Source organism: Aspergillus alliaceus (assembly GCF_009176365.1).
Source record: "Aspergillus alliaceus strain CBS 536.65 unplaced genomic scaffold BDW43scaffold_41, whole genome shotgun sequence".
Taxonomy (NCBI): Eukaryota; Fungi; Ascomycota; class Eurotiomycetes; order Eurotiales; family Aspergillaceae; genus Aspergillus; species Aspergillus alliaceus.
In genome coordinates, this window is record NW_022474724.1 from 269,577 (window position 1) to 294,017 (window position 24,441).

General features: G+C 48.4%; 7 protein-coding genes across 7 annotated transcripts; 4 read left to right on the forward strand and 3 right to left on the reverse strand.

Annotated features, from left to right (window-relative positions):
* Positions 1-52: 52 nt before the first annotated feature.
* Positions 53-545, reverse strand: BDW43DRAFT_313887 (DNA-directed RNA polymerase I core subunit RPA12; the record flags this gene model as incomplete). The annotated part of the gene is made up of 3 exons (XM_032047691.1): positions 53-71; positions 138-369; positions 431-545. The coding sequence occupies 3 exons, from the start codon at positions 543-545 to the stop codon at positions 53-55; spliced, it is 366 nt and encodes a 121-aa protein (XP_031897462.1).
* Positions 546-763: 218 nt separating this feature from the next.
* On the forward strand, positions 764-6,835 carry BDW43DRAFT_162063 (putative sister chromatid cohesion protein Mis4). The gene is made up of 5 exons (XM_032038610.1): positions 764-1,093; positions 1,155-1,344; positions 1,397-1,533; positions 1,584-3,597; positions 3,652-6,835. The coding sequence occupies exons 1-5, from the start codon at positions 931-933 to the stop codon at positions 6,461-6,463; spliced, it is 5,316 nt and encodes a 1,771-aa protein (XP_031897463.1). The 5' UTR covers positions 764-930; the 3' UTR covers positions 6,464-6,835.
* A 342-nt stretch (positions 6,836-7,177) lies between these two features.
* Positions 7,178-9,494, forward strand: BDW43DRAFT_302345 (putative NADH-ubiquinone oxidoreductase 64 kDa subunit; the record flags this gene model as incomplete). Its single annotated transcript, XM_032045220.1, has 5 exons — positions 7,178-7,994; positions 8,061-8,401; positions 8,457-8,607; positions 8,664-9,395; positions 9,478-9,494. 5 exons carry the CDS (start codon positions 7,178-7,180, stop codon positions 9,492-9,494), a joined length of 2,058 nt encoding a protein of 685 aa, XP_031897464.1.
* Positions 9,495-10,211: 717 nt separating this feature from the next.
* BDW43DRAFT_313890 (uncharacterized protein) lies at positions 10,212-11,456 on the reverse strand (the record flags this gene model as incomplete). Its single annotated transcript, XM_032047692.1, has 4 exons — positions 10,212-10,718; positions 10,918-11,113; positions 11,304-11,383; positions 11,439-11,456. 4 exons carry the CDS (start codon positions 11,454-11,456, stop codon positions 10,212-10,214), a joined length of 801 nt encoding a protein of 266 aa, XP_031897465.1.
* Positions 11,457-11,911: 455 nt separating this feature from the next.
* On the forward strand, positions 11,912-16,387 carry BDW43DRAFT_302346 (pre-rRNA-processing protein ESF1; the record flags this gene model as incomplete). The annotated part of the gene is made up of 7 exons (XM_032045221.1): positions 11,912-12,082; positions 12,164-12,291; positions 12,372-12,466; positions 12,670-12,783; positions 12,927-13,158; positions 13,267-13,625; positions 14,313-16,387. 7 exons carry the CDS (start codon positions 11,912-11,914, stop codon positions 16,385-16,387), a joined length of 3,174 nt encoding a protein of 1,057 aa, XP_031897466.1.
* A 709-nt stretch (positions 16,388-17,096) lies between these two features.
* On the forward strand, positions 17,097-21,116 carry BDW43DRAFT_162158 (uncharacterized protein). The gene has a single exon (XM_032038612.1). It carries the CDS (start codon positions 17,230-17,232, stop codon positions 20,821-20,823), a length of 3,594 nt encoding a protein of 1,197 aa, XP_031897467.1. The 5' UTR covers positions 17,097-17,229; the 3' UTR covers positions 20,824-21,116.
* A 1-nt stretch (position 21,117) lies between these two features.
* BDW43DRAFT_162157 (putative sugar hydrolase) lies at positions 21,118-24,132 on the reverse strand. Its single transcript, XM_032038611.1, has 6 exons — positions 23,832-24,132; positions 23,660-23,774; positions 23,531-23,594; positions 22,801-23,450; positions 22,456-22,733; positions 21,118-22,372 (listed from the first exon to the last, which is right to left on the reverse strand). The coding sequence occupies exons 1-6, from the start codon at positions 23,862-23,864 to the stop codon at positions 21,236-21,238; spliced, it is 2,277 nt and encodes a 758-aa protein (XP_031897468.1). The 5' UTR covers positions 23,865-24,132; the 3' UTR covers positions 21,118-21,235.
* Between the last annotated feature and the right edge of the window lie 309 nt (positions 24,133-24,441).

Consider the following 24,441-nt stretch of genomic DNA (forward strand, 5'->3'; position numbering starts at 1 on the left):
TCGCTTCATAGATGTACAGCAGTGAACCCAAAATAGAAGACTTTTCTGACGTTTAGTTGTTTTGTGTCTCCCTGTGATCGGATGTTAGCCGTGTGCAAATGACCAATGTATTGGCCAATAATAGTCAAGTCACATACTTGTAACCGCAAACGCAAGTATAGAAGACTGTGCTGCCTTCGTCTGCACTACGCAGTTGCACAGTTGTGAAGTACATCTCTTTCCTGCCACATCTCGCGCAAGTATGTTGTGTGAGGGCTTCTGTCCTTTTATCCGCAGCCGTCAAATTTTGGACGGCAGATCTTTTCGCTCTTAGGGTGGATGGGAAAGCACTGGGCTTGGATTCAGAGACGATGGTTTTAGGGACAATATCTGAAAGAAAAATCAGATCAATGTGAGCCCAGTAAACGTCTCAGAATGAAGTCAAACTCACCTTGATTTCGAGCTCCGCAGATACTGCAGACGATGACTTTTGTAGGGTCACCAGAGGACTCATCTAACAAATTTCCACAGTCATTGCAGAAGATCAATGACCCAATGGCAGACATTTTCACAAGTGATGGCTCAAGGTAATTATGTAGTGGGAAGAGGTATGGTATATTGAATGGCTAGAAGTTAGTATTACTTTTTTTTTCTTTGACTGGTTAGTTGCCGGAAAGATTTCCCAACGCACGGGCCACTCCCCAATGGACGTACATGATTAGTGCCGGGCGGTCAGAAGCGGCAGCGGCAAGAGACCCGTGCCTGGCATGATAATAATTATTACATTGTTTTTATCGTGAAGTATCCCGAAAGAAAAGAATATCGGACGGGGATGGAATTTGGGTCTCTTGTTTGAAAGCCATGTCTCCGGTGGGAGCATGCCATTTCTTCTTTGCCAAATCGCCTGGGTCCTCAACTACGATCCTCCCTTAACGAAAACCGCAGTTCATCATGGACCGCAACTGGCATCCGGCCGTTCAGGTCGTCATCAATGGCCATCCTCAAGCGCAAGCTCACAATTCCAGTGGGCTACCGCAGCACCGGGATAGGCCATTATCCGTGGAGGAGGCTTTGCAGTACTCGCCCATGTCGAGTTCTCCGATATTTGGCTTAGGTGATTTGAAATGGACTCTAATGGGATATGTGAACCTTTAGCTGATACATGATTCTTGTAGATTGCATACTGCGTCCTGATGTTGGTCGACCCCCTCATACTACCTCTATCAACCATATCCTACAGTCCGGCCGTACTACCTTGAACGAACTCAACGGTGAACTATCATCAGGGCGCGATGAGTCGAGTCGTTTAGAGACATCTCGGGAATACCTGCAACAGTTGTTGGATGGTGACCAGTTAACTGAATTGTAAGCAGTTGAATACCTCATAATTATGACATGGAACTCATTATGCCCTTAGCAAGTTCAAGCTTCCCATAGCCGCCCGTAATACTCAACATTCCCTTCCGATTGTTTCCAGCGAACATACTCCCAGCCGCCACAATTTGGGCTCATTTGCTAGAAAGATGTTGGAATCAACAGATATAGCATTTCGCTGTAAGGTTGGCATGATTTACCAACTTGGGCGCTGAACTGACATATTACAGACCCCACGCCATCGCAAGCGGAGGATGAAAGGCGCTCTCAGAAGGCTAGCTCCTGGAATCAGAAAGCACATGCGATAAATAAGACAACACCGGCGTCCTACAATCAACAAAATCATACGTCGAGCCGCCTGTCCGTGGTAATTCCGGTAAAACCAATATCACCAGATGCCGATGACCGCGGAGTCTCAAAGCGGAGGAAGCTCAATACCGATGGGGACGATAGCCTTGCAGCAATTCGACTCAAGGACCAGAAAGAAGAGGCAGACGCCGCTCTAGTGAAACTGCAGGACTTACTTCATGAGATATTCGAGGCCGAGGACCAACTGGAACCCGGGACATCATCTGCCACCATAGCTGAACATCCAAACGCGATTTTCTCGGCTCCCCAGGCTATTGATATCAGTGGATCGCTTATGTCGTCGGATATCCATAGTCGTCTCCAGAAGACTATCAGGAAGGTGGTTGGTTTTAATAGGCTTCAGGATATTCCTTCGGACTATATAAGCAGGATCCAAAAGCTCTGTGAAAAGCCCATCATTGCTGCACAAGCGCCTGATTTGAGTTTAGAGGACCCTTCCAACGACTCCGAAGCACAAGAATGGCTGAAGAAGGTGGAGGATATCCACAACGCACTTCTTGCAATAGGCACGCTATTACTGACGATGTCGGGCTCTCAAACGGAACGGGATCTTTGCCCTGAGGATCTGATCGAAGCTATTCCAAACGTTCTTAACCAAGCCTTTGACCATTGTGTCATCCCCGCCGTAGAAGCTCGACCCGGCGGGAAAGACGCCCGACAATTTGAACTCTTTTCTACCCAAAAACGTGTTCTTGGAGGGTTGATTCAACAGAGCAAAAAGGCTCTTGCGCTCTTTGCTGATTTCCTTGCAAGAATAGACGTTTCCGAGGGAACAGTCACAGCGGCTGAATTCTTGGCGTGCAAATTGATATTTGTAGAGAATTCTCATACGGAGAAAGACTCTGCAGTGGGCTTTCAAAAATATGAGTCCGTTCGACGTGGGGCTATGGATGTCCTTGCAAAAATATTCTCCAAATATCCCGCTCAGCGTCCATTCATTTTGGACGAGATTCTGGTCTCGCTAGAAAAATTGCCGTCAACGCGGCAAAGTGCGAGGCAATTCAAGCTTGCTGATGGAAAAAGCATTCAGCTTCTAACGGCATTGGTCATGCAACTGGTTCAAACAACTGCTTTAGATGTACCGACCTCGCGTTCATCCAGAACGAAACCCAAGCTTCCGCCTCCGGGCGACGAAGAAGAAGAGCAGATGGATAATGCACCGGGAAGAGATGATGATGATGATGATGGGTCCGAATTAAGCATGGAGCAGCTGGCAACAAAAGTCAATCGCCTCTACGACAATGCTGTCCGTAGTGCTCAGTACATAGTCAAGTTTATTGTTCAACGAGCAATGACATCCACCAAAACCGGCGACCAGCCCTATCGGAACATCCTTGATTTGTTTACCGAGGATCTGATTGGTGTGCTGGGGTCGACAGACTGGCCCGCCGCCGAGTTGCTTCTTCGCATAATGGCCTCTCACATGGTTGGTATAGCCGACTTGGATAAGAGCCCTGCTACTGCAAAGAGCATGGCACTTGAGCTCCTCGGCTGGATGGGATCTGCGATATCAGATCTTATTGTGACTGCTCACCATCTACTTCCGACCATGGAAGAATCTGACAGTGACCAGACCGACTACCTAAAACAATTACTTGACGATTACTCAGGCCGCGCTCTTCATCCCCAGGACCTCGTTCTCCCAGAAGGCCCCTACCGAATGACTTTGGAGTATTTCCTTCAAGTTCGTCACTTAGACGACTGGCAACTCACTAGTGCTCGGGGTTACTTTCTGGCACAGTGGGCGAAGTCTTTCTGCTCAGTCTATTATAATGCAGACGAGAACGACGATGTCACTTATGATGATATGACTGAAAACCTGGTCGATCTTTTTGCGAAACTGTTCTCTGACCCACTCTGGTTGGAAACCCACAAGTAAGTGATCAGATGAAGCGCTTGTTGCTGTTTTGAAACTAATATCCTTACTAGGCATTTTAACAATATATCCGCCGCACATGGAAAATTCTCATATATATTGACTGTCCTAAACTCAAGCTTTTGCAAAGCTTTCGACACGATTTTGAAGGTTCTGCTCAATTCGATTGCTAGTGACCAAGCCAAAGTTCGCAGTCGCAGCTTGAAAAGTGTCATCTACATGCTTGAGAAGGATCCAAGTCTTCTCGACAGGGACACATCGGTAATGCGCGTTATTCTTCGGTGTGCTACTGATGCATCACCAATGGTGCGTGACTCCGCACTCTCTCTGATTGCAAAATGTATTTCCCTCAAACCGAAGCTTGAAGAGGATGGTTGTCGAAGCATATTAACTTGCGCCGCTGATCCGACCGCCGGGGTGAGGAAACGTTGTATCGGTCTACTCAAGGACATTTATCTCAAGACCTCGCGAACTGAGTTGAAGTTAGCGATACTGGACAGCTTTCTTCAGCGAACAGGGGATATTGAAGAGAGTGTGTCAGCTTTAGCGCGTCAGACTTTTGAGGAGATCTGGCTGGCCCCTTTCTATGATATTATTGATTCAGCGCAAGATAGCCCCAAGTTGAAAGTTGGCTTGGGAGAAAGGGTGACGCTGTTTGTTAGCCTGGTGCAGCGCAGCGAGACCGCACTCGAAACACTTGGCGGCTGTCTCAAAAAGATTTTGTCTGACAGTTCCAAATTCTCGTCCCTGAATTTCAAAGTGTGCAAAGCAATGGTTTCAACGATGTTCGAAAAGTTGGTGGAAGATAACGATGCAGGCAAAGATTTCCAGCAAGCTCTCTTGCAAACGATAACTGTGTTCGCAAAAGCAAATGCCAAGCTATTTCGCCCCGACCAGTTGGAGACCCTTCACCCTTACATTGGGCACCTTGCCACTGCAGAAGACCTCTTCCTCTTCCGGTCTGTGGTAGTGATATATCGATGCGTTCTACCATTTCTCTCCTCTGCCCACAATGCTCTCTTGAAGGAAGTGCAGAATGATCTTTTCAAGAGCGTGGCCAAGCTTGCTCGCTCAGAACTGAACGAAGTGATGGCTTGTCTTTGGACTATCAACGGGGTCTTGCAGAATACCGACAGGCTTGTGAAGCTCACAATTTCCGTGCTCAAACCGATACAGCACTACAAAAATATTGATCTTTCTGGTAATGCCAACATGGCTGTATTGGCTAGGGCTAAAAGTTACATTCGAATCGCGGGCTGTGTCGGACGGCACTGTGATCTCGAAAAGTATGAACCACACTTCAAAAATGCTTTCCCTTCTTGGGACGGCGGCTCTGTTGCTGGTTTGATGGTCGACTCGATCATCCCGTTCACCCTTGCGCAACAGCCACTCGAATTAAGAGTAATGGCCCTGGAGAGCCTGGGCTCCATCTGTCAGTCTTGGCCTGCTCAATTCAGCCGAGATGAATCGAGACGGATATTATCCATGGTGTTCAAGGAAGATAACCCGAGCCTTCAGAATATCGTCTTAAGGGCATTTGCAGACTTCTTTGCCATGCACGAAGGCAAGACCGAAAAGTCCGTTTTGCCTGCTTCCGAAGCTTTAGATCAAGAAAGCACTACGAGGTTAGGCGGCTCATTGAAAGCCAGTGATAATGATGGGGCAGCCGCATTAATCGCTCAACACTTTCTCCAGAATATGCTTCGGGTTGCGCAGTCTCGGCAGGATTCGTATGCCCTGACTGCTATTGAATTGATCGCTAGTATTAATCGCCAGGGGCTTGTCCATCCAAAAGAATGCGCAGGTGTGCTAGTGTCACTAGAGACCTCTACCGTTCCCTCTATCGCTAAGGTTGCATTCGAGACACATAAAATGCTTCATCAGCAGTATGAATCTATGTTTGAAAGAGAATACATGCGGGCCGTACAGGAGGCCTTCTATTACCAACGCGACGTTGTCGGAGATTCCACTGGTGCGCTGAGCCGTCCGTATATTGCCAAATTAGCACCACTGTTTGAGATAATCAAAATCAGTAACAGTCGTTATCAGAAGAAATTCCTTTCGAATCTTTGCGCGAAAGTTAACTTCGAGCTGAAAAAGCTTGATACCGTCGGCAATCCACCCGAGCACCTTTTACTGGCCCGGTTCGTGTCTCATAACCTCGCTTTCTTTGAATACGCTCAGCTTGCCGAGCTTGTGCCAACTATTGGTTGCATGGAGCGAGTTGTGGCTTCTACTGGGACGGTTGTAGCCCATGCCATTGAAACAGAACTCTTTTTCGCTAGGCTAGAGCCACGACAAGCGGATGGAGTAACTATTCCTTCCCCAGAGGCTCCAGCTAATCTTCTGCCCTTGCAGCAGGTCAACTCTGGCGCTCTGCGTCAGTTAGCTACCGCAGCCGCGGCACTTTCGATGCTTTGGGAAGCTCGCACGTACCTTCGTCGACTTTATGGAGTTACTGCCCACGTTCGAAAGAAGGAAGCTAAAGCTACATCCAAAGAGCTGAACAAGTCGGCCACTAAAGTCCACGGTGTGACTGGCGATAAATGTTGGGACGCCATTGATCGGAACATGGCATCCTTGGACAGTGAAGAGAACATGATTAGCAAGTGTCGAGAGTTTGCCACGTTGCTTGCCATTGACGATGAATTCAAAGTTGGCGAAGACATGGACGCGGAAGGTGATGACGGTGTTACTGATATGGACGATCCCGCGGTTCTTGGACTCTCCAGTGGGCCGCGTCCTATGAAACGAAAGAGCTCCATCTCGGGACAGAATCCCACAAAGCGACCTCGAGGTAGAAAGCCTGGGTCAGGGAAAAAAAGAGCCAGCACAGAGTCTGATGCTGAATCAGATTGGAATTGAGGACCTCCCGTAATTTTGTTGGCTGCCAGGCGTAGCCAACCCTTTTTATTGTTTATTGCATAGACGTCGCATATGGGACCGGGTTGGCGTTGGTGATACACGGTTTGTTTTCAAATTCCCAGTGACATGACATGTTTTTCGAAAGGCGCTAATGGGCGTCTTTGCATTCCATTTACCCTTCCCCCCCTACATTCTGTTCTCTTCTACCACATTATTTGGGTGGTCGTCTATATGGTGGCGGCGCACGTCATTTACGGTCAAGGCTATATGCGTTCCCACTGTAATCTAGCAGAACCACCTAAATGGCGGTCTTGGGCAGTCCAGACTTGCATGTACTATCTTTCTCGTATATTTTTACTTTTACTTTATTCTATTTTATTACTATGATTATTTCGAATGATATTTCCATGAATGATGTCCAAAAACCACAATTCTATTCCAAGTCTTTAATTAGCACGGCAAAGTATCCGAGCGGGTCCAGAAAAAGGCTTGGTCACTGAGCATGACGTAGCGTCGAAAGACAACGACTTTAGTATCCCGTCTTCCGTTCTTACATTATTTCCCCTTGGAAAGACCATCCCAACCATCTCGTTTGGTGACCCCGCCAATTCGCTCGCTCTTCGTACTATTGCTTCAATCTCCTATCACCACCATTCCAATCCTTTCTCTTTTTGTTTTTCGTCAGCTGAGCAATCTGCGGTCACCCTACACGCTATGAGTGCGGTGTTACTCCGGGGTCGACCGGACGCCCCGGCGCTGAGGAGAATCGGACTTTTATCACCCCGATTCTTTTCTTCGAATCCCTCGGGGCCAGCTAGGCTTGCTGCATCTCGAGCTCTTCCCGTTCGTCGGAATTCTATACCGCAATGCCTGGCGTCGCGTGCGTTCTTCAACAGTCACTCCTCGATCCGACGCCAATCAACCGGGCCAGAGATCACTAGCATACCACGAAGATCCTCTCTCCAAAATGCCTTCCTCAAAACTTTCGCCTATTGTGGATTTTTTATTGTCATGAGTGGCGCTGCAGTGGTAGCATTCTTTGTCTACGATGCGACCACATACCGTGAACACTCAAGTGCCGAAGACATCCCGGTCTCCGAATTGGCTCTAAATCCCCGTCGTGGAGGCCCTAAGAATCTGCCTGTAGCAGATGTCCTCGTTGGGGATTATGATTCAGACGCCATGGCGGAACAGAAGGACAAGCCGAGGCTGGTGATCTTGGGTACAGGCTGGGGCAGTATCGCCCTTCTCAAACAACTGAATCCTGGCGACTATCATGTCACGGTTATCTCCCCCACCAACTATTTTCTGTTCACTCCAATGTTGCCTTCTGCGACAGTTGGCACTCTTGGACTAAGGTCGCTTGTTGAGCCAGTTCGGCGGATTATTCAACGGGTCAATGGTCACTTTCTAAAGGGTGAGGCAGTAGACGTTGAATTCTCCGAGAAGCTAGTTGAGGTGTCCCAGGTTGATGCCAATGGGAAATTACAAAGCTTCTATGTTCCGTATGACAAACTTATCATCGGCGTTGGTACGTGTTACATTCTCTGGCGGTCCTTCACCAGACAACGTTTTTACTAAATACTTGTTCATTCAGGCTGTGTCACGAACCCGCATGGTGTTAAAGGCCTTGAGAATTGTCACTTCCTGAAGACTATTGATGATGCTCGCCAGATCAAGAATCAGGTGCTGGAGAATATGGAATTAGCCTGTTTGCCAACGACCAGTGACGGCGAGCGCAAACGTCTCCTTTCTTTTGTTGTTTGTGGCGGTGGCCCAACTGGCGTTGAATTCGCAGCTGAGCTGTTTGACCTCCTCAATGAGGACCTACTCTACTCCTTCCCTAAGATTTTGAGGAATGAGATCTCTGTCCACATCATTCAAAGCCGTACCCACATCCTGAACACTTATGATGAAGCCCTCTCTAAGTATGCTGAAGTAAGTCGTTTCTCCTCCATTACCCCACCGTACAGATTTGTATTAATTTACGTAGGCTCGTTTTGCTCGGGACCATGTTGACGTCTTGACAAATTCCCGGGTGAAGGAAGTTTGCGATGACAAGGTTGTATTCACGCAAATAGAAGATGGAAAGACTGTACTAAGAGAAATCCCTATGGGTTTCTGTTTGTGGTCCACTGGTGTTGGTGAGTGAAATTGGACCCGTCCTGCATGCTACACTAGAAACTCATCGTCGCTGCAGCCCCGGCCGAAATTTGCAAGAAGCTCTCGGCAAAACTTGATGCACAGAACAATAAGCATGCATTAGAGACTGACTCGCACCTCCGCCTGATCGGGGCCCCTCTGGGTGATGTGTATGCCATTGGTGACTGCTCCACAGTCCAGAACAATGTGGCCGATCATATTGTATCTTTCCTGCGCACAATTGCCTGGGAGAAAGGCAAGGATCCAGAGAAGCTGCACCTTACGTTCCGTGAATGGCGAGACGTCGCCAACCGGGTCAAGAAGCGGTTCCCTCAGGCGTCTAACCACCTTCGCCGACTGGACAGGCTCTTCGAACAGTACGACAAGGATCATTCCGGTACCCTCGAATTCGGGGAACTTTCTGAGCTCCTGCACCAAATTGATACTAAACTCACATCCCTGCCTGCCACTGCCCAACGCGCCAACCAGCAAGGTGAATATCTGGGCCGCAAACTTACCAAGATTGCCGCCGCTCTTCCCGGAATGAGAGCCAACGAAATCGATCACGGCGACCTCGATGAAGCCGTCTACAAGGCTTTCAAATACAAGCATCTTGGCAGCTTGGCCTATATCAGTAATGCTGCCGTCTTTGACTTCGGGGGAATGAACTTCAGCGGAGGTGTTTTAGCCATGTACCTGTGGCGTAGCGTGTACTTCGCTGAGAGTGTCAGCTTGCGAACCCGCTGTATGCTTGCTATGGACTGGGCTAAGAGAGCCCTGTTCGGGAGAGGTTAGTTTCCACTTTCCTTTTTTGATTGCTTAATCCGCGCGTGAGAGACAAAATAGTCCCGATGCTAATGAACGTTGTCTAGACCTTATGAGCTTCTAATCTTCTAGCTTGAGTAAACCGCCTTGGTAGTGTCTCCTACTATAAGCTATCTGGTGGCTGGCTTTCTGTTGATTTCTTGTTGGTTTCTTGTTCGCATTAAAATCTGCTTGGGATATACCTACTCTTCATGGTCTCTTTACATCTTCAATAGATACCATCTGCAATGGTCACTGGTATTGCAATTGCATCCTCATCAAATTTCATACTTCGGAGATTTGTTTATAGTTGTATTTATCTTTTTGAACATAGCTGCGGAAACAATTTCTACGATAATGGGATTGTGGATCAATTATGCTCGTAGGTTGACGGCTTTATCTTCATGATACTACCCATCATGGGAGTATCTAACCCTACTCTCCGTCATCACAGGAGAATTACACATACTCTTCCAACGCAACAATAACTACTTTGAGCCACAGGTATATTTAGACGGAGAGGGGACAGGGATAGGAAAGCGTTCTTGCTCTACAATACCACATTACATGAAATGGATGCAGCGCACTAGAGTACTTGGCACTGTGAATGTGCTTAAGATCTAATAGTAGTTGGTATTATAATAGGTTGCTACAAGTATGAAGTGACAGCAATTGTCGTAGCCAATGTGTAACTGCGCCAAACTCCTCGCTATAGTTGACAACGCCGACGAAAGGGAGTTATAAGAATGGGTCGTAAGATCACACTACAGTATGGATTAGCCGAGACCACTGACCAGATCGGTCAAGAGATCATTGGATCAATATCTCCGTTATTGGCCATCACAGTGTCGTTAGACGCGCCGTTACCACTGGCATTAGTGTCTTTTGCGGTGTTATCGCAGAGGCCCAAGTCTAGCTTCTCGGGAATATCCTTCTTAGCCTCGCGAGCCTTTTGCTCCGCCCAGGCACGAAGCTTGACAAGGTTGCGCAATCGGGCTTCCTTACGAGCGCCCTGGTTCTGCAGAATGGCTTCGTTCACACTAGTGGCTATCTCTTTACGCAAGTCAGGATGTAGAAGAGGAGCAAGGGTAGGTGCAAGGTTCTCAGTGGGGAAGATCAAAAGCGCCAGTGTCCTCTCAAGATCTTCTAGGAACTGAGGGTTTGTAGGTGCCCGGGGTGCGAGTTGCGATGTCGCAAACTCAAGGGCGGGAGTGATATCGCCATCCGGTTTAGATGTGCAAGAGCGAATCAACTCCACAAGTTGCAGGCGCAGCAATGCAAAATGTAGGGATGGGTTTTCATCCAAAATCTGAGACAGTCAAGTCAGCATATATTCCAGAGATGAGTGACATGTGACAACGAATATAATGGTTTGCTGATCATACTGAAATTAAAGATGTTTGTTTTTCGTCAAACCCCAAAAGAAAGGTTTTACGAGTGGTGCATGAAACTTGGTCTAATCCTAGCAAAGGAGGTACGGGAAATGGAGACGGTGAAAATATTCTTACCTGTGGGTTGAGCTCGTTGATCTTCTCAATAGCATTTTGGATATTCCCAGACTGAATGGCAGTGCGAATTTCTACTCTTTCCTGAATAGCTTCGATATCTGTTCTGGGTTGGATGTTTGCCTCTATAGCGAACTTCTTCGCAGCAGCTGGGTATCCATTGGTGATGAGGTAATCCATAACCAAGTAATTGATGTCACTGTACACGGAACGTTAGCCACTATAGGCGATCCGAGCGAATAGATCAAAAATATGTAGCAAAGGTGACCATTTCAGAAAGACAAGTTAAATGTGTTCTCCTCAAGTGTTTTCAGAGAGATTCCCAACTTGATTGAAAGTACATCATTTGGACGGTTGGGCGGTATGGATGGGGAAATAGGGGAACTCACGTCTTGGATGGCTTGACCTCATCGACCTTCCGCTCGAACTGGTGCCATGTTGGCGTTGTTGTTGAGGAAGTGGGAGACATCTGCTTCCCGTTAAAACCAAGCAACCACGCACGCACAACATGTCGGGAGGCATACGTAATTAGCCGAAGACATGGTTTCGAACGTACTGGACGTAGCAACTCTCTCAAGTGCCGTGGTATTGCTGGATTGGCCGTCTGTGAAGATGGGAAGCTTCGCAGACGGGAGCCATGAGCATGTTGAGAAGAGAAGGAAGAAGTGAAGAAAGAAGAGGAGAAAAATGGTGAGAGAAGGAAGCGGCGGGCTTTAGGTCACGTTGGCCTGCTAGGTAGACTAGTCCCCTAGTGTTAGCCGCAAGCGAAGGTCACGGACCAACCTAGCTTAATGGGGTTAAGACCCAATATACCCGTACCAGAAACTTTAGCCATTTAGGGTACTGGTGCGAGGGACCGCTTAATTATTCTTCTTATCAGTCCCAAGCGCCAACGCTGGGGATTATTGCTTGGTGCTTCCAGTATTTCATGTTCTATAAACCGATTGTATTACTCTACTCCGTGTCATCAATCTAATCCCCCGACGAGATCATAGACATGGAGTCGATCTCACCCGTATTCTCGTCGGGCACGGAGCAGCGGTACTCTCCACCATGGGAAGATTTGAGTATCATCGGTATCGCTGGTAGCTCGGGCTCCGGCAAGACTTCTGTGGCAATGGAAATTGTGAAGCAACTGAACCTGCCGTGGGTGGTGATTCTCGTAATGGTAACAATATGCTTCTTTCTTTCGACACAATAGTTTAATACAATATCGAGTGAGCTTGTGCTTCTAACGCTACTTGTATAGGATTCATTCTACAAGAGCTTGACTCCGGAACAACACTCCAAAGCGCATCAAAATCAATTCGACTTTGACTGTCCCGATGCCTTGGATTTTGATGCTCTTGTGCAGACCTTGAAAGATCTAAAGCAAGGGTATGGTGGCCCACCTGTCGTAAACCTTCAAACTAGATTAAAAGAGTGTGGCTTTAAGGCTGACGGACCATGCCATAAAGGAAAAAGGCAGACATCCCCATATACTCGTTCGCACACCATCAGCGCCAGCCGCAGACAACCACCCTTTATTCCCCCCATGTGATCATCTTGGAGGGCATTCTTGCCTTACATGACCCGAGAGTGCTGGAACTTTTGGATGTTAAGGTTCGATGTTTGTGCTTTTCAATGTTGCAGGATGCTCACTCTTCACTTGCCAGATATTTGTCGAGGCAGATATGGATGTCTGCCTGGGTCGCAGAGGTGGGTAATTTTTCCTGTTTTTACGATGACGCATTTCTCTAATGGAAGAGGAGCTAGTTATACGAGATGTTCGAGAGCGCGGCAGAGATGTTGAAGGAATCATCAAGCAGTGGTTTACTTATGTTAAGCCGTCGTACACGAGATACGTTGAACCTCAACGGTCTATATCGGGTGGGTTAGCCACGTTCACCAGCTTGGAAAACTCTTACTAATCTCGACTTCAAGACCTTATCATCCCCCGGGGCATTCAGAACACCACAGCTATTGGTAGGTAGATTTCTATTGGTTGTCCTCGCTCGACACTAATCTTCTAGACATGGTTGTAAAGCATATTCAACGCAAACTTGACGAGAAGTCTGCGAAGCATAGAGCAGAACTAGACCAGCTACGTCAAATTGCCTCGGAGTTACAGCTGTCGCGTAATGTGATGGTAATGCCTTCGACGCCACAGTTTGTTGGCATGAACACCATCCTTCAAAACCCCAAAACGGAACAAGTTGACTTCGTTTTCTACTTTGATCGACTCGCTTCCTTGCTGATAGAGAAGTGAGTTAACTGCAAAATGCAGAAGCATCCCCTAACCCTCAGGATTTGTTTTCTCTCGTCACATTGAGAGTGTGCACAATACTAATCACTGACTCATAACCGAAACAGGGCCTTGGACTGTACTTCGTATGTCCCAGCTAGGGTAGAAACCCCACATAAAACTACCTACGAGGGCTTGAACCCGGAAGGTATAATATCTGCTGTTGCAATCTTGCGAGGAGGTTCTTGCCTCGAGACAGCGCTGAAGCGCACTATTCCTGACTGTATTACTGGCCGTGTGCTCATTCAGACTAATGCACAGAATGAAGAACCAGAGCTGCACTATCTGAAATTGCCCGGAAGAATTGAAGAGCATACCACAGTCATGCTTCTTGACCCCCAGATGTCCACTGGGGGAGCTGCTTTGATGGCGGTCCGTGTGTTGATTGACCACGGCGTAGAGGAACACAAGATTATTTTCGTGACATGTGCTGCGGGAAAGATTGGGCTAAAGCGTCTATCAACGGTTTACCCGAAGGTCAGAGTCATTGTGGGACGGATTGAAGAGGAGCGAGAGCCCAGATGGATGGAGAAGAGATACTTTGGCTGTTGAAGTTACAATGGGATGTTGGTTGAGCACATATTTGGCAATTGTCTATAAACAAACTGTGGAGAACCACTTTTGAGGGTCATAACATACTATATACGTACACACACGCATATATATATATATATATATATATAACATCAAATGAATGAATAATGCTATAACTAAGCTATTCGGCATACATAGCCTTACTTTGAGTTAAGATCCGCTACTACCATAAATACTAGCAAGTCCTTTCAGCGCACAGACCACATATCGCCGAAGAATCTTTAGTTCCGCCGCAAAAGAAAATTACCCTTATCACTTTTATCAACCACAAAAAAAGGTCAAGGCTATCAATGCACTGCCTTTGACTGTGTTCTGCTGCAATAAACGCTAGACTCTGATCTATCAAGCGCCGTCTTTCTTATCCTGTTAATTGTCTGAAAATCCATCGCAATGCCGGACCAAAAGAAAACCAAAAAGAGTGGCGGCTCCAAAAAGCAAGCCGACTCCGTCATCAGTATGCGCTCCTCGTACCTCCCATGTCAGAATAGGTGCAACTAACAATTACAACTGCGTATTATAGCCGATCCCCGTTTCGCCAATATTCAATCAGATCCTCGTTACCGTCTCCCAAGTAAACGGCAAACTCATGTGAAACTCGACAAGCGGTTCGCGCACATGCTGCACGACAAAGACTTTTCTCGAAATGCTTTAGTCGATCGATACGGACGGAAGCTCGCTCGCGATGATACGAAGAAGCAGCTGGAGAGATTCTACCAACTGGAAGGGGATGAGGAAGACGAGGATGACATGAGCGTGGCTGACGATGACGAAGTCCTCAAAGAATTGAAGAAGGCGGATATGGACAGCGGTGCTTATGATCCTGCGCGTGATGGAGGCTTTTCATCTTCATCTTCGGAGGAGGAGAGCTCGGATGAGGAGGACGAGGATGATGAATTCGGTGCGGGCGAAGAGCTTGAGTTCCCGGATAAACAGCAGACTGGCGTCCCCACAGGTGATGTGACCGATCGGATTGCGGTGGTGAATCTGGACTGGGATAATATACGGGCAGAGGATTTGATGGCCGTGTTCTCTAGCTTTGCTCCTGCTGGTGGACGGGTGCTGAAGGTTTCTGTCTATCCCAGTGAATTCGGGAAAGAGCGCATGGAGCGAGAGGAGACGGAGGGCCCTCCGAGAGAGATCTTCGCCGCGAAACAGGATGATGACTTCGAAGGGTTTGATGATGACGAGGATGTCGACTCGGATGAGGAAGAGGAGAAAATTAAGGAGTCGATGCTCAAGGAAGATAAGGGTGAGGAGTTCAACTCTACGGAACTACGCAAGTACCAGTTGGAAAGGCTACGCTACTTCTATGCTATTTTGACATTCTCGAGCAAAAGCGTGGCAAAGCACGTTTACGACTTGGTGGACGGTGCCGAGTATCTGTCGAGTGCAAACTTCTTTGACCTCCGTTTTGTACCTGACGATACAGACTTCTCTGATGACAAACCCCGTGACGAATGCAAGCGGATCCCAGATGGTTATCAGCCTAATGAATTCGTGACTGATGCACTGCAGCACAGCAAAGTCAAGCTGACCTGGGATATGGAGGATAAATCACGGAAGGAGGCTCAAGCACGAGCTTTCAGAGGCAGCCGGAAAGAAATTGACGAGAACGATTTGAAGGCTTACTTGGCCAGCGATAGTTCCTCGGAGGACGAGGACGAGGATGGAGGAGTGGAAGTTGTGGATACTACGGGGGAAGATGGTGGCAGTTCTAGGAAGATCTCAAAGAAAGAAGACGAAAGACAACGTATGCGAGCCCTCCTAGGGCTAAGTACAGAGCCAACACCGTCGTCTAAGTCCGACAAACCTGTGGGCGAAATGGAGGTCACCTTTACATCAGGTCTGGCCGGTGGCTCCAACCGAGACAGCATCTTTGAAAATGAACCCGAGAAAGACGAGACTACGATTGAGAAATACATTCGCAAGGAGCGTGAGAGAAGGAAGCGGAGAAAGGAGAGACTGAAGGCGCCGAAGAAGGATGACGATGAGCGGGATGATGCAGTGGACAAGGGAGAGGCAGAGGGAGAGAAGCCCCAGGAAGAAGATCTGGGCTTTAACGATCCATTCTTTGACGACCCCTCTGGCAAGGAATCTGCTGCAGGTCGTCGCAAAGAGGAGAAACGTAAGAAGCGGGCGGAGCGTGCCGCGGAGGAAGCTGCTGCCGCCGCTAAGCGAGCCGAGCTGGAGCTGTTGATGATGGATGACGAAAACAAGAATATCAAGCACTTCGACATGAATGAAATTGAAAAGGCGGAGAAACAAGCCCGCAAAAAGGGCAAGGGTAAAGGAAAAGGCAAGCAGACGCCAGCCCTTGTGGATGACTTCCAGATGGATGTCAGTGACCCGCGTTTTGCTCGTCTGTTTGAGAGCCACGAATTTGCTATTGATCCTACCAATCCTCGATTTAAGGCGACGTCTGGTATGAAGCAATTACTGGAAGAGGGACGTAAGCGGCGTAGAAACCGGGATGATCGTGCAGAGGAGGAAGAGGTTGGTCGCAGCGATCAGAAGAAGCAGAAGAAGAGCGAAGGTGGATCGGAGGATCTGAAAAAGTTGGTGGACAAAGTGAAGCGGAAGACTCAGAAGAGTTGATTGGTTGTATTGTGATTAAGGCGGAAGGTCAGAGTCTTCGGCAACGGTAAAAGTGGATTAGGAGATGATCATAGTATACAAGCCATTTCAATTTCATTTTGGGGGGTGGTAATTAATCCTCATGGATACGGTCACATTATCTATCTCGTATAGAAGAAATATCCTGGTGCATGCAGGTGTCCGTCATAATCTCACCTCACCTTATCTTGATAGGAAATTAATTGGCAGGGAATGAAATGTTCAATAAATAGTAACGCGAGGGCCAACGAATGTCCCATGCCCGTAATCGGCGATTGAGGCTGAGATCATGTGTGGTCCTTCACCGCCCTTTCTCTCCGTCACTTTAGCTTCTCTTCCACTCTTCCATTCTCTCCCTTCCCCATTATTTCCCTTCCTCGTGGTTGTTTTTCTTGTCTGGTGGAGACTGTGCTTCCTCTTCCCCTCCAATTCCCACACTCTTCGTGTGAATACCCCTCAATCGCCTTTTCCTTTTTTCCTTTCTTTTTTTTTTGTTTTCTTTTTCTCATTGACTAGTCACTTCTGCAAAGTAAAGCAAACCCTTCCCCTCCTCCATTGAACAGTGATATCGGTTTTCTTCTCTTCTTCAACTCCAGTCCATTGTTGAATAACTCCCTTTTCCCGGCTCTCAGTCGATCTATTCATTCAATCATGATTGCCTCCTATTGTGATTGAATCATGGGGAACTGCAGTCCCAAGATAGTCTAACTGTCTGGCTGTTGGTTCTACTGTCATCATTTTCTCCGCTCTTTTTGTGTGGACGGCCCTTCACTTTGACCGGCTTACTTGTTTCTTTCCCTGAAGACGAATCCTTGCCTGTCACCATGCTCGGCCGGTTACTAAGTACTGCAGCCTCCACCTTGAACCCGGCGGCTTATTCTGCAAAGAATCCCCACCAGCTCGAATCCGTTACCGAAGAAGAACACACCTCTGGCCTGCTATTTCCCGATGCAAGCCTTCTCCGACGTTCCACTACCCATGCGTATCCTCTCCATACGGCCTTCAATTCCCCGAATGCTTCTACCGCTGGTGCCTATGACGACCGAGGAGGAGTGGACTTGGACCCCATCAAGGACTTCCGTGTGATAATCGCTCAGAATGCACTTGGGGATCGGGATGCCTGTGTATTGTTGGATACTCGTGCTACTTCAGACTCACCCACCTATGGACTAGGGCTAGAACCCCAGACGTTTGAAAACTCGGGCGCACGCCATGCTCGCACGGTTTCGACTCTTACCCGAGGATCTCGACGAGGCTACTCATCTCAGTCGTCGGCGGTGGAACCGAGTCCGCTTTCATTTGCCGCAGAAGCCCGCAGATCACCCCCGATGTCATCTGGTGCTTTCATGCGGGCCCGTGGTCGCAGCTCCACGTTATCACCAGCCGGAGGCTCTCAAGATCCTGTCTACTCGCGTCATTCAACGGATTCGAACGATACAGGTCTATTGAATTGTATCTTTGGCAGCAGCGCATTCAGTTATCGAGGATCCTCTACAAAGATGCACATAATCTCTGCCGATGACGAGCCGGGTAGGACCGCGAGCGCATCGCCTGCCTCCCGCAATTCATTCTCTCGAACCTACACTACTGGAAGTTCAACGGCCTTTATGAATTCGAACGGCGTAAACGATGGAAAACCGCCGTCGAAAGTGACCATTCTTCTGACAAGGATGTTCAGTGTCAATCTGCCGGAGGCGGGTGAAACCTCTCCAGACAGACAAGATCTTGCTGCTTCTTTGTATCAAGAGTCTCTTACAGAGACTGGATATCCCTTTCCCGATATCACCAAGCGCAAAAAGATTAAAGAGAAGAAAACCCCAATGTACGCTGTGGCAATTACGATCCAGATCCCTCTCCTGGGTCGCAGTATCGGCCGTCCTGTCTCTCGGTTCAGTACGCAAGGCTCCGACTCACCCAGACCAGCGATGTCGTGCTCGCTAGACTCAGATTACCGCTGGCGTACTGGTTTCCTGGACGATAGTTTGTCGCTAGCCTCCCCTCCGGCCAGCTTGGATGAACGAATCGATTTGCTAGTAGACCACTGGGATGTCATCAACCGTACTTTGTCGCATTTGGAGAGACTTTCGCGGAAGGAGATTTTGTTCCTCCTAAAAAAGGTGGATTCGTCGTCAGGACTTCACCCGAAGCCAGCGAAGCCCCCGAACATGCAGCGAACAAACCAAACTATCATTCACTTACCAGCGAATATTCTAGCTGTAAATTCAAAGCTTCGAGAGGAGGCTGTTCGCAGCACTCGCCGCATTAGTACGGCTCTTCAAACCCCATACGTCGTTACAGGACAGAGTCGGTGGGGTGTCTGGCGCGAGGAAGGCCGTTCGATTGTTCGCAATCTTGGGGACAAAGACCATAGTTTCTTCTTCTTGGTTCTCATAACCGCATTTTTGGGGAACCACACGGAGTGGCTCAATGCTTTAGGCCCGGAATGGTGGCGACGCCGACACTATATACAACAAAAGGCTCAGCAGCAGGATTCAGATCCGATCCTTGCGAATCGTACTGTTATTGTTTCACCCGATAAGATGACTGCACGCCGGCTTATATTCTTGCTGTCTGCCTTTCTTCCGCCTAAACAGCGCTTTGAACCGCTTCCGTCACCCCTTCGACCTGGCACATCTTCTTCAATACGTGCTGTCTCGCAAAGTCCACCTAATGTGCCTGTCCTACGGCAGGAGTCTCTGCGTAGAGCTATTGAAAGACGGTCTCGCGCGCAACGTTTGAACCTCGCGGACAGAGATCAACACCAGCGGTCCGTCAGTGCCTCGTCAAATGAAACCGCGCACCGCTCGGCAGATGACGTCGAGTCCGTGGCGCCAACAGAATTTACAACAACTAGGAGAGGGTCGGATGCACGTTCCATCAGAACGTTAGGGGTCCCTATACACACGAAAGATGCACGCACCAAGAATACTAGCATAGCGACGACATCCACAGCGACTCCTGGCAGCACTGTTCCCGTTCCGCATTTTGCGTCACAAAGCCGGTTAGAACGGGATAGATCAGACCAGTCCGTGCTTGAAGGGATTGATAGTCCGGCATCTGAGAACTTACTAAAGAACCTGCAAAGGAGTGAGAGTTCGATGACTGCCAACAGTAGTGTGCCCTCGACTACTGGCCGATGGGGTAGCCTGTTTTCTGGCTTATGGAACTCGCGCCAGGGGTCATCAACTGCAAGCAGCGAGGCCGTTTCTCCAGCTGAGATTCGCAGGCGCTCGGTTTCTGGATATACAACACTGCCGAAACGAGGCCCTCCAACCTTGAGCCAAATGGTAAAAGAGGTATCGCCTGAGATACCGGAAGAGTCTCATACAATAGCCACGAGTGGCAATATCTCAATTCCTCACTCAAATACTCAACATCTTGAGGAAGATGTGCAGGACCTTTCCTTGACGGCGGACCACAATAGAGAGTCTTCCTTGAAGTTATCCGTACGCGGCGATGATGGAATCGTCGACGTTGATCTTCCATTGCCTGGTTTTGTTTCGCTTTCTTCATCAGGCGATTCTACCATGACATCACCGAAGAAGACGCGAACTTCAGTCACTAGTGTGGATGCCGTGGCATCTACACACAGTAGTGGCTCTGGGTTTCATTATGCACCCAGGGAGAATGACGGGCCCAATATAAATGTTGCTGGTTGGCTGAGGAGCTTCCATGAAGACTTCCTGCTTCAAGCAGTGCGGCCTTATTTAAGCCTGGAAGCTGATGTAAAACGCGCAATGCAGGCTGAACCTACCCCGAATCATGCCTTTTCTTCTGAAGCGGATGGATCAGAGAGATGGGTAGATGTCGCTACTACGCTAATTGCTGATGTGAGAACCTTTACGGTTAAGCGACTGCGTCTAAGACGAAAGGCTATCAACAACGTCTTTTGGCGGAGCCCTCTCTCACCTTCTGTTTCTCAGCCTGGCACTCCTCGCCACATTCCTGGGGGCTCCATTTCTTCGAGCAAACCCTCTACCGTTTCCCCTATAGACAATTACGAAACTCATGAATTCGAAGAGCGTTTCGTTGAAGAACCAGTCATGGATCTGGACGGCACGCTAGTCGATGCACTTGAACGTGTTCTGGCTCAAAGTGGTCCATCCTCTTTGGCGCACTCTCGGGCACCATCCCCGTCACGGGCTCGCAAGGGCGATGATAAGGTCACATCAGACACGGCGCATCGGGGTGAGGTCCAGGTTCCCTCTCTCGAGGTTCCCCGCACTGAATGTCGTAAACTAGTCCTGGGCGCACTTGAAGAGGTAGTCCGCAGTGTGACCGCCGAGCATTGTCGGGAGGATGTTGACGGGGAGCTTGGTACGGCTGATAGAGAACACAAGCGTTCATTAGCTGGGCCCGATAATACATTGAGAGAAGGAGTTCGCAAGTGGCTTCTTGATGTCGAGGAGGCGTGGTAATTATTTCCACCTTTTTACTTTTCCTTCTACTTCAGCCTTGCTGTCTATTCCTTTTTTTATTCACGGCTCCAGGTCTGTTTTATTGATGGACTCTACTTTGTTTTCGTACATTCGACAACTTCTACATTAACAGATCTTTTGCTTGCTTTCTTTCAAGCGTGGGTTGGAGCTCCCTAGTTCATTGAACGGCTGAGCAGGAGTACGTCTCTGGCTATCTTTATCATTACTTTTCTGCACATCATGATACCCATGTGTTGTGTTTGGCTTTCCAGTCCTGTATTTACGGCTCATGATTCACCATCGACATGAGTGAACATGTGGCAGCCTTTTAGCTAGTTTCTATGAATATTTTATATCAACATCATTCTAGAACCCTGTAAGTGCTGTCATGATCAAATCCTAAGTGAAGAGATCAATGTCTAATCTGAACCACTTTCACACCTGCATCATCAGCGACCACCTCATCTCCCTTCACCGCAACCTTTACCACCTTTAACACCTCATGGGTCTTGCTCGGATCGACAATTTGAACAGTCACTTCATCCGCTAGGGACCCATTAACCAAGACTTCAAGCCCATCTAGCGCATCATCTTGCGGCGCTTTCAGTTTCGGATTAATCGGAGTGACTGAGCCCGGCCTAACCAGAATCGGGAGAGTATCGAATCCATGTGTTTCCGTGTACCACTGACCCGGTTCATAGGTCTTGTTGTAATCGAACCACGAGATCCACTTCCCTTGGGAATCCGCAGGGGTCCGGGGCACATAGAAAGTGACGGTCCCCTCATCCGTGAAAATAGGAGCAATCAGTAAGTTACTGCCGAACATGTACTGCGTATCATGCGAGTAGGTGTTAAGATCGTCTGGGAACTCGAGGAACATCGGTCTCATCAACGGGGTACCCTGGTCATAGCCCGTTAGGGCTTCGGCGAGGAGGTAAGGTGTGAGGAGAATCTTGCGTTTCACGCAGACGCGGAGGACTTCAGAGCAGTCTTCACCGTAGATCCAGGGGACTCGGAATGAAGAGGATCCGTGGAGGCGGGAGTGTGAGGAAAGAAGACCGAATTGGACCCAGCGCTTATAGAGTGCTGGTGGCGGCGTACCTTCAAAACCACCGATATCTGAGGCCCAGAAGATGTAGCCTGAGAGCATGAGACTGAGGCCTCCGCGGAGTGATTCGGCCATGGCCTCGTAGGTGCTTTCGCAGTCGCCGCCCCAGTGGACTGGGAAGACTTGGCCGCCAGGGCTGGTGCTCCGGGCGAAGAGGAGGCTGTTAGATTTCCCGTACCGGTCGATCATGGTCTCGTAGACAACTTTGTTGAACAGAAGGGTGTAGTAGTTGTGCATGCGGGTTGGGTCGGATCCGTCGTGATACTGGACGTTTTTATAGGGGATGCGTTCGGCGAAGTCGGTTTTGAACGAATCGACGCCCATTTCCATTAGACGTTTGAGATGGTTTGAGAACCAAGTGCAGGCGGCAGGATTCGTAAAGTCAACAACGGCCATTCCTGCTTGCCAGTAATCCCATTGCCAAACAGAGCCATCGGTGCGCTGCTTGCTGGTCAGTATGTTTGAATAAAGAACAGCCAAACTTGTTCAATTCAACGCAAGGAATGTATGTTAGGGGGCCGTACCTTGATGAAGTAACTATTCTTTTTGCCCTCTTCGAACAATGGCGATGCCTGTCCAACGTATGGATTGATCCATACACTGATCCGGAGATCACGATCCCTAAGTCTTTTAAGATAACCACCGGCATCGGGGAACATATCGGAATCAAACTCGAAGTCACACCATTGATATGACTTCATCCAGAAGCAATCGAAGTGGAAAACACCTAATGGGATACCCCGATCCCGGAAGCCGTCGAGGAAACCGGTGACGGTTTGCTCGTCGTAGTTTGTCGTAAAGCCTGATAGAACGAATAACGGTCAGCTTTGGGACAGAATGCCAACGTCAGGTGTCAATGGTATACACACTGGTAGTGAGCCATAGGTTGTAACTCCAGGATGGAACCAAGCTAGGACGTCCAGTCAAAGCTGTATATCGTCTAATGATATCCTTGGGCGTATTCCCATAGACAACAAAGTACTCCAATTCCTCCCCGGGAATCGAAATGTTGACTCGGGTAGTTCGCTCTGACTGCAACTCCAAGCTGACCTTGCCTGGATTGTTCACAAAGACACCATAGCCCTTTGAACTAATGTAGAACGGGATGTTTTTGTATGTTAGTTCAGATGATGTGCCTCCATCCTCATTCCAAATATCAACACTCTGTCCGTTCTTGACGAATGGACCGAACCTCTCTCCAAGACCGTATAGCTTTTCGCTAACGCCGAGATCCAACGCGGCGAGCATGTATCCCTGACGTTCAAAGAAGATCCCATCATCCCATCGGGACTTCTCTGTGGTTTGATCGCCTATATAACCGATGGATCTCCACGAGTGACCAGTGAGCTTTCCTTTGGCACCCGTGAAAACAAAATCTAATTCATTAGGCGCTGTATTGATGGCCAAGTGTAAAGGGCCGCTGCCATAGTTCAATTTTAAGCTTTTCTCATGCTCGATTTTTGTGTGACCGGTAGATGAGTTTAGCTGATAATGGGGACCGTTGTCAACTTGTCCTGCCCTGAACGCAACTTGTCAGTGACTGAGTGGGGGATGGAAGAGCCAATGCCATTTGTTGTGAAAGCAAATGAATGCACCTACCAATGGACGAGTTTGACGCCAATGATACCTTCTAATGGAGACGTGACACTTGCAGAGATGGTCGCTAATTTTGACAATTTCCTTAGCTTGTATGTGGTTTAGCCAATTTCCGCCGGAGTAGAAACTAACCTGAGTTAAGCGTGTCGCCACGATGCCTCTGGAACTTATTCAGGAGCAGGTTTACTTTCTCGTTCTCAACTTGCAGTCTCTCGACATTGTTCATCCAGTCAATTCGAATGCCTTCCTACGAAATTGTTTATCACACGGTCACACCGACTCAACAATTGTAAGGCATACTCACCCGCAGGCGCCACATCCCCTCGGTGAACTTCATCTTCGCAGTGCTTGAATAGGATCCGATCCCAAATGAATAAAACAATCTTCTAAAAGTCCTCTGGTTCAACAATCAATATACAATCACCGAGTCTCGCCGCGAAAGAGGTGGTATGACCTTTTCTAAGTATCAACGTCAATGAGGCTCTCAGCACTCGTAGGACGATTTCCCCCTTTCTTTAGAGAAGGCAAAAACTTTATCTAAATAAGAACCCATCCCCTCTGCCTCCTCAGTCGTCTGACGGTAGCATATGAGGCGGGGTAGCTCTCACGTCGCCTAAATAGAAGCAAGCGGGCATGATCGTTTAGTGCTCTCGAGCTGATTGGGCCAATCGCACTGGGGTATATGTATAATGGGACAATAAAGCACTAGTAAGTAACGGGAACAATCGATTAATCTCATTCTGCCTGAATGGCTAAATGAATTGAGCCGGGGGTGGTGGTAGTAGTTCCTCCTCTCTTGGCGGCGTGGGTGGAGAGAAAACGGATCCTTTGCAGGTTGATATTAATTTTGTTGTTTTTAAAAGAAAAGTCACTCGCTGTCGCCACTAGCTTAAGGCAGTCAAGCCGAAGAGCAT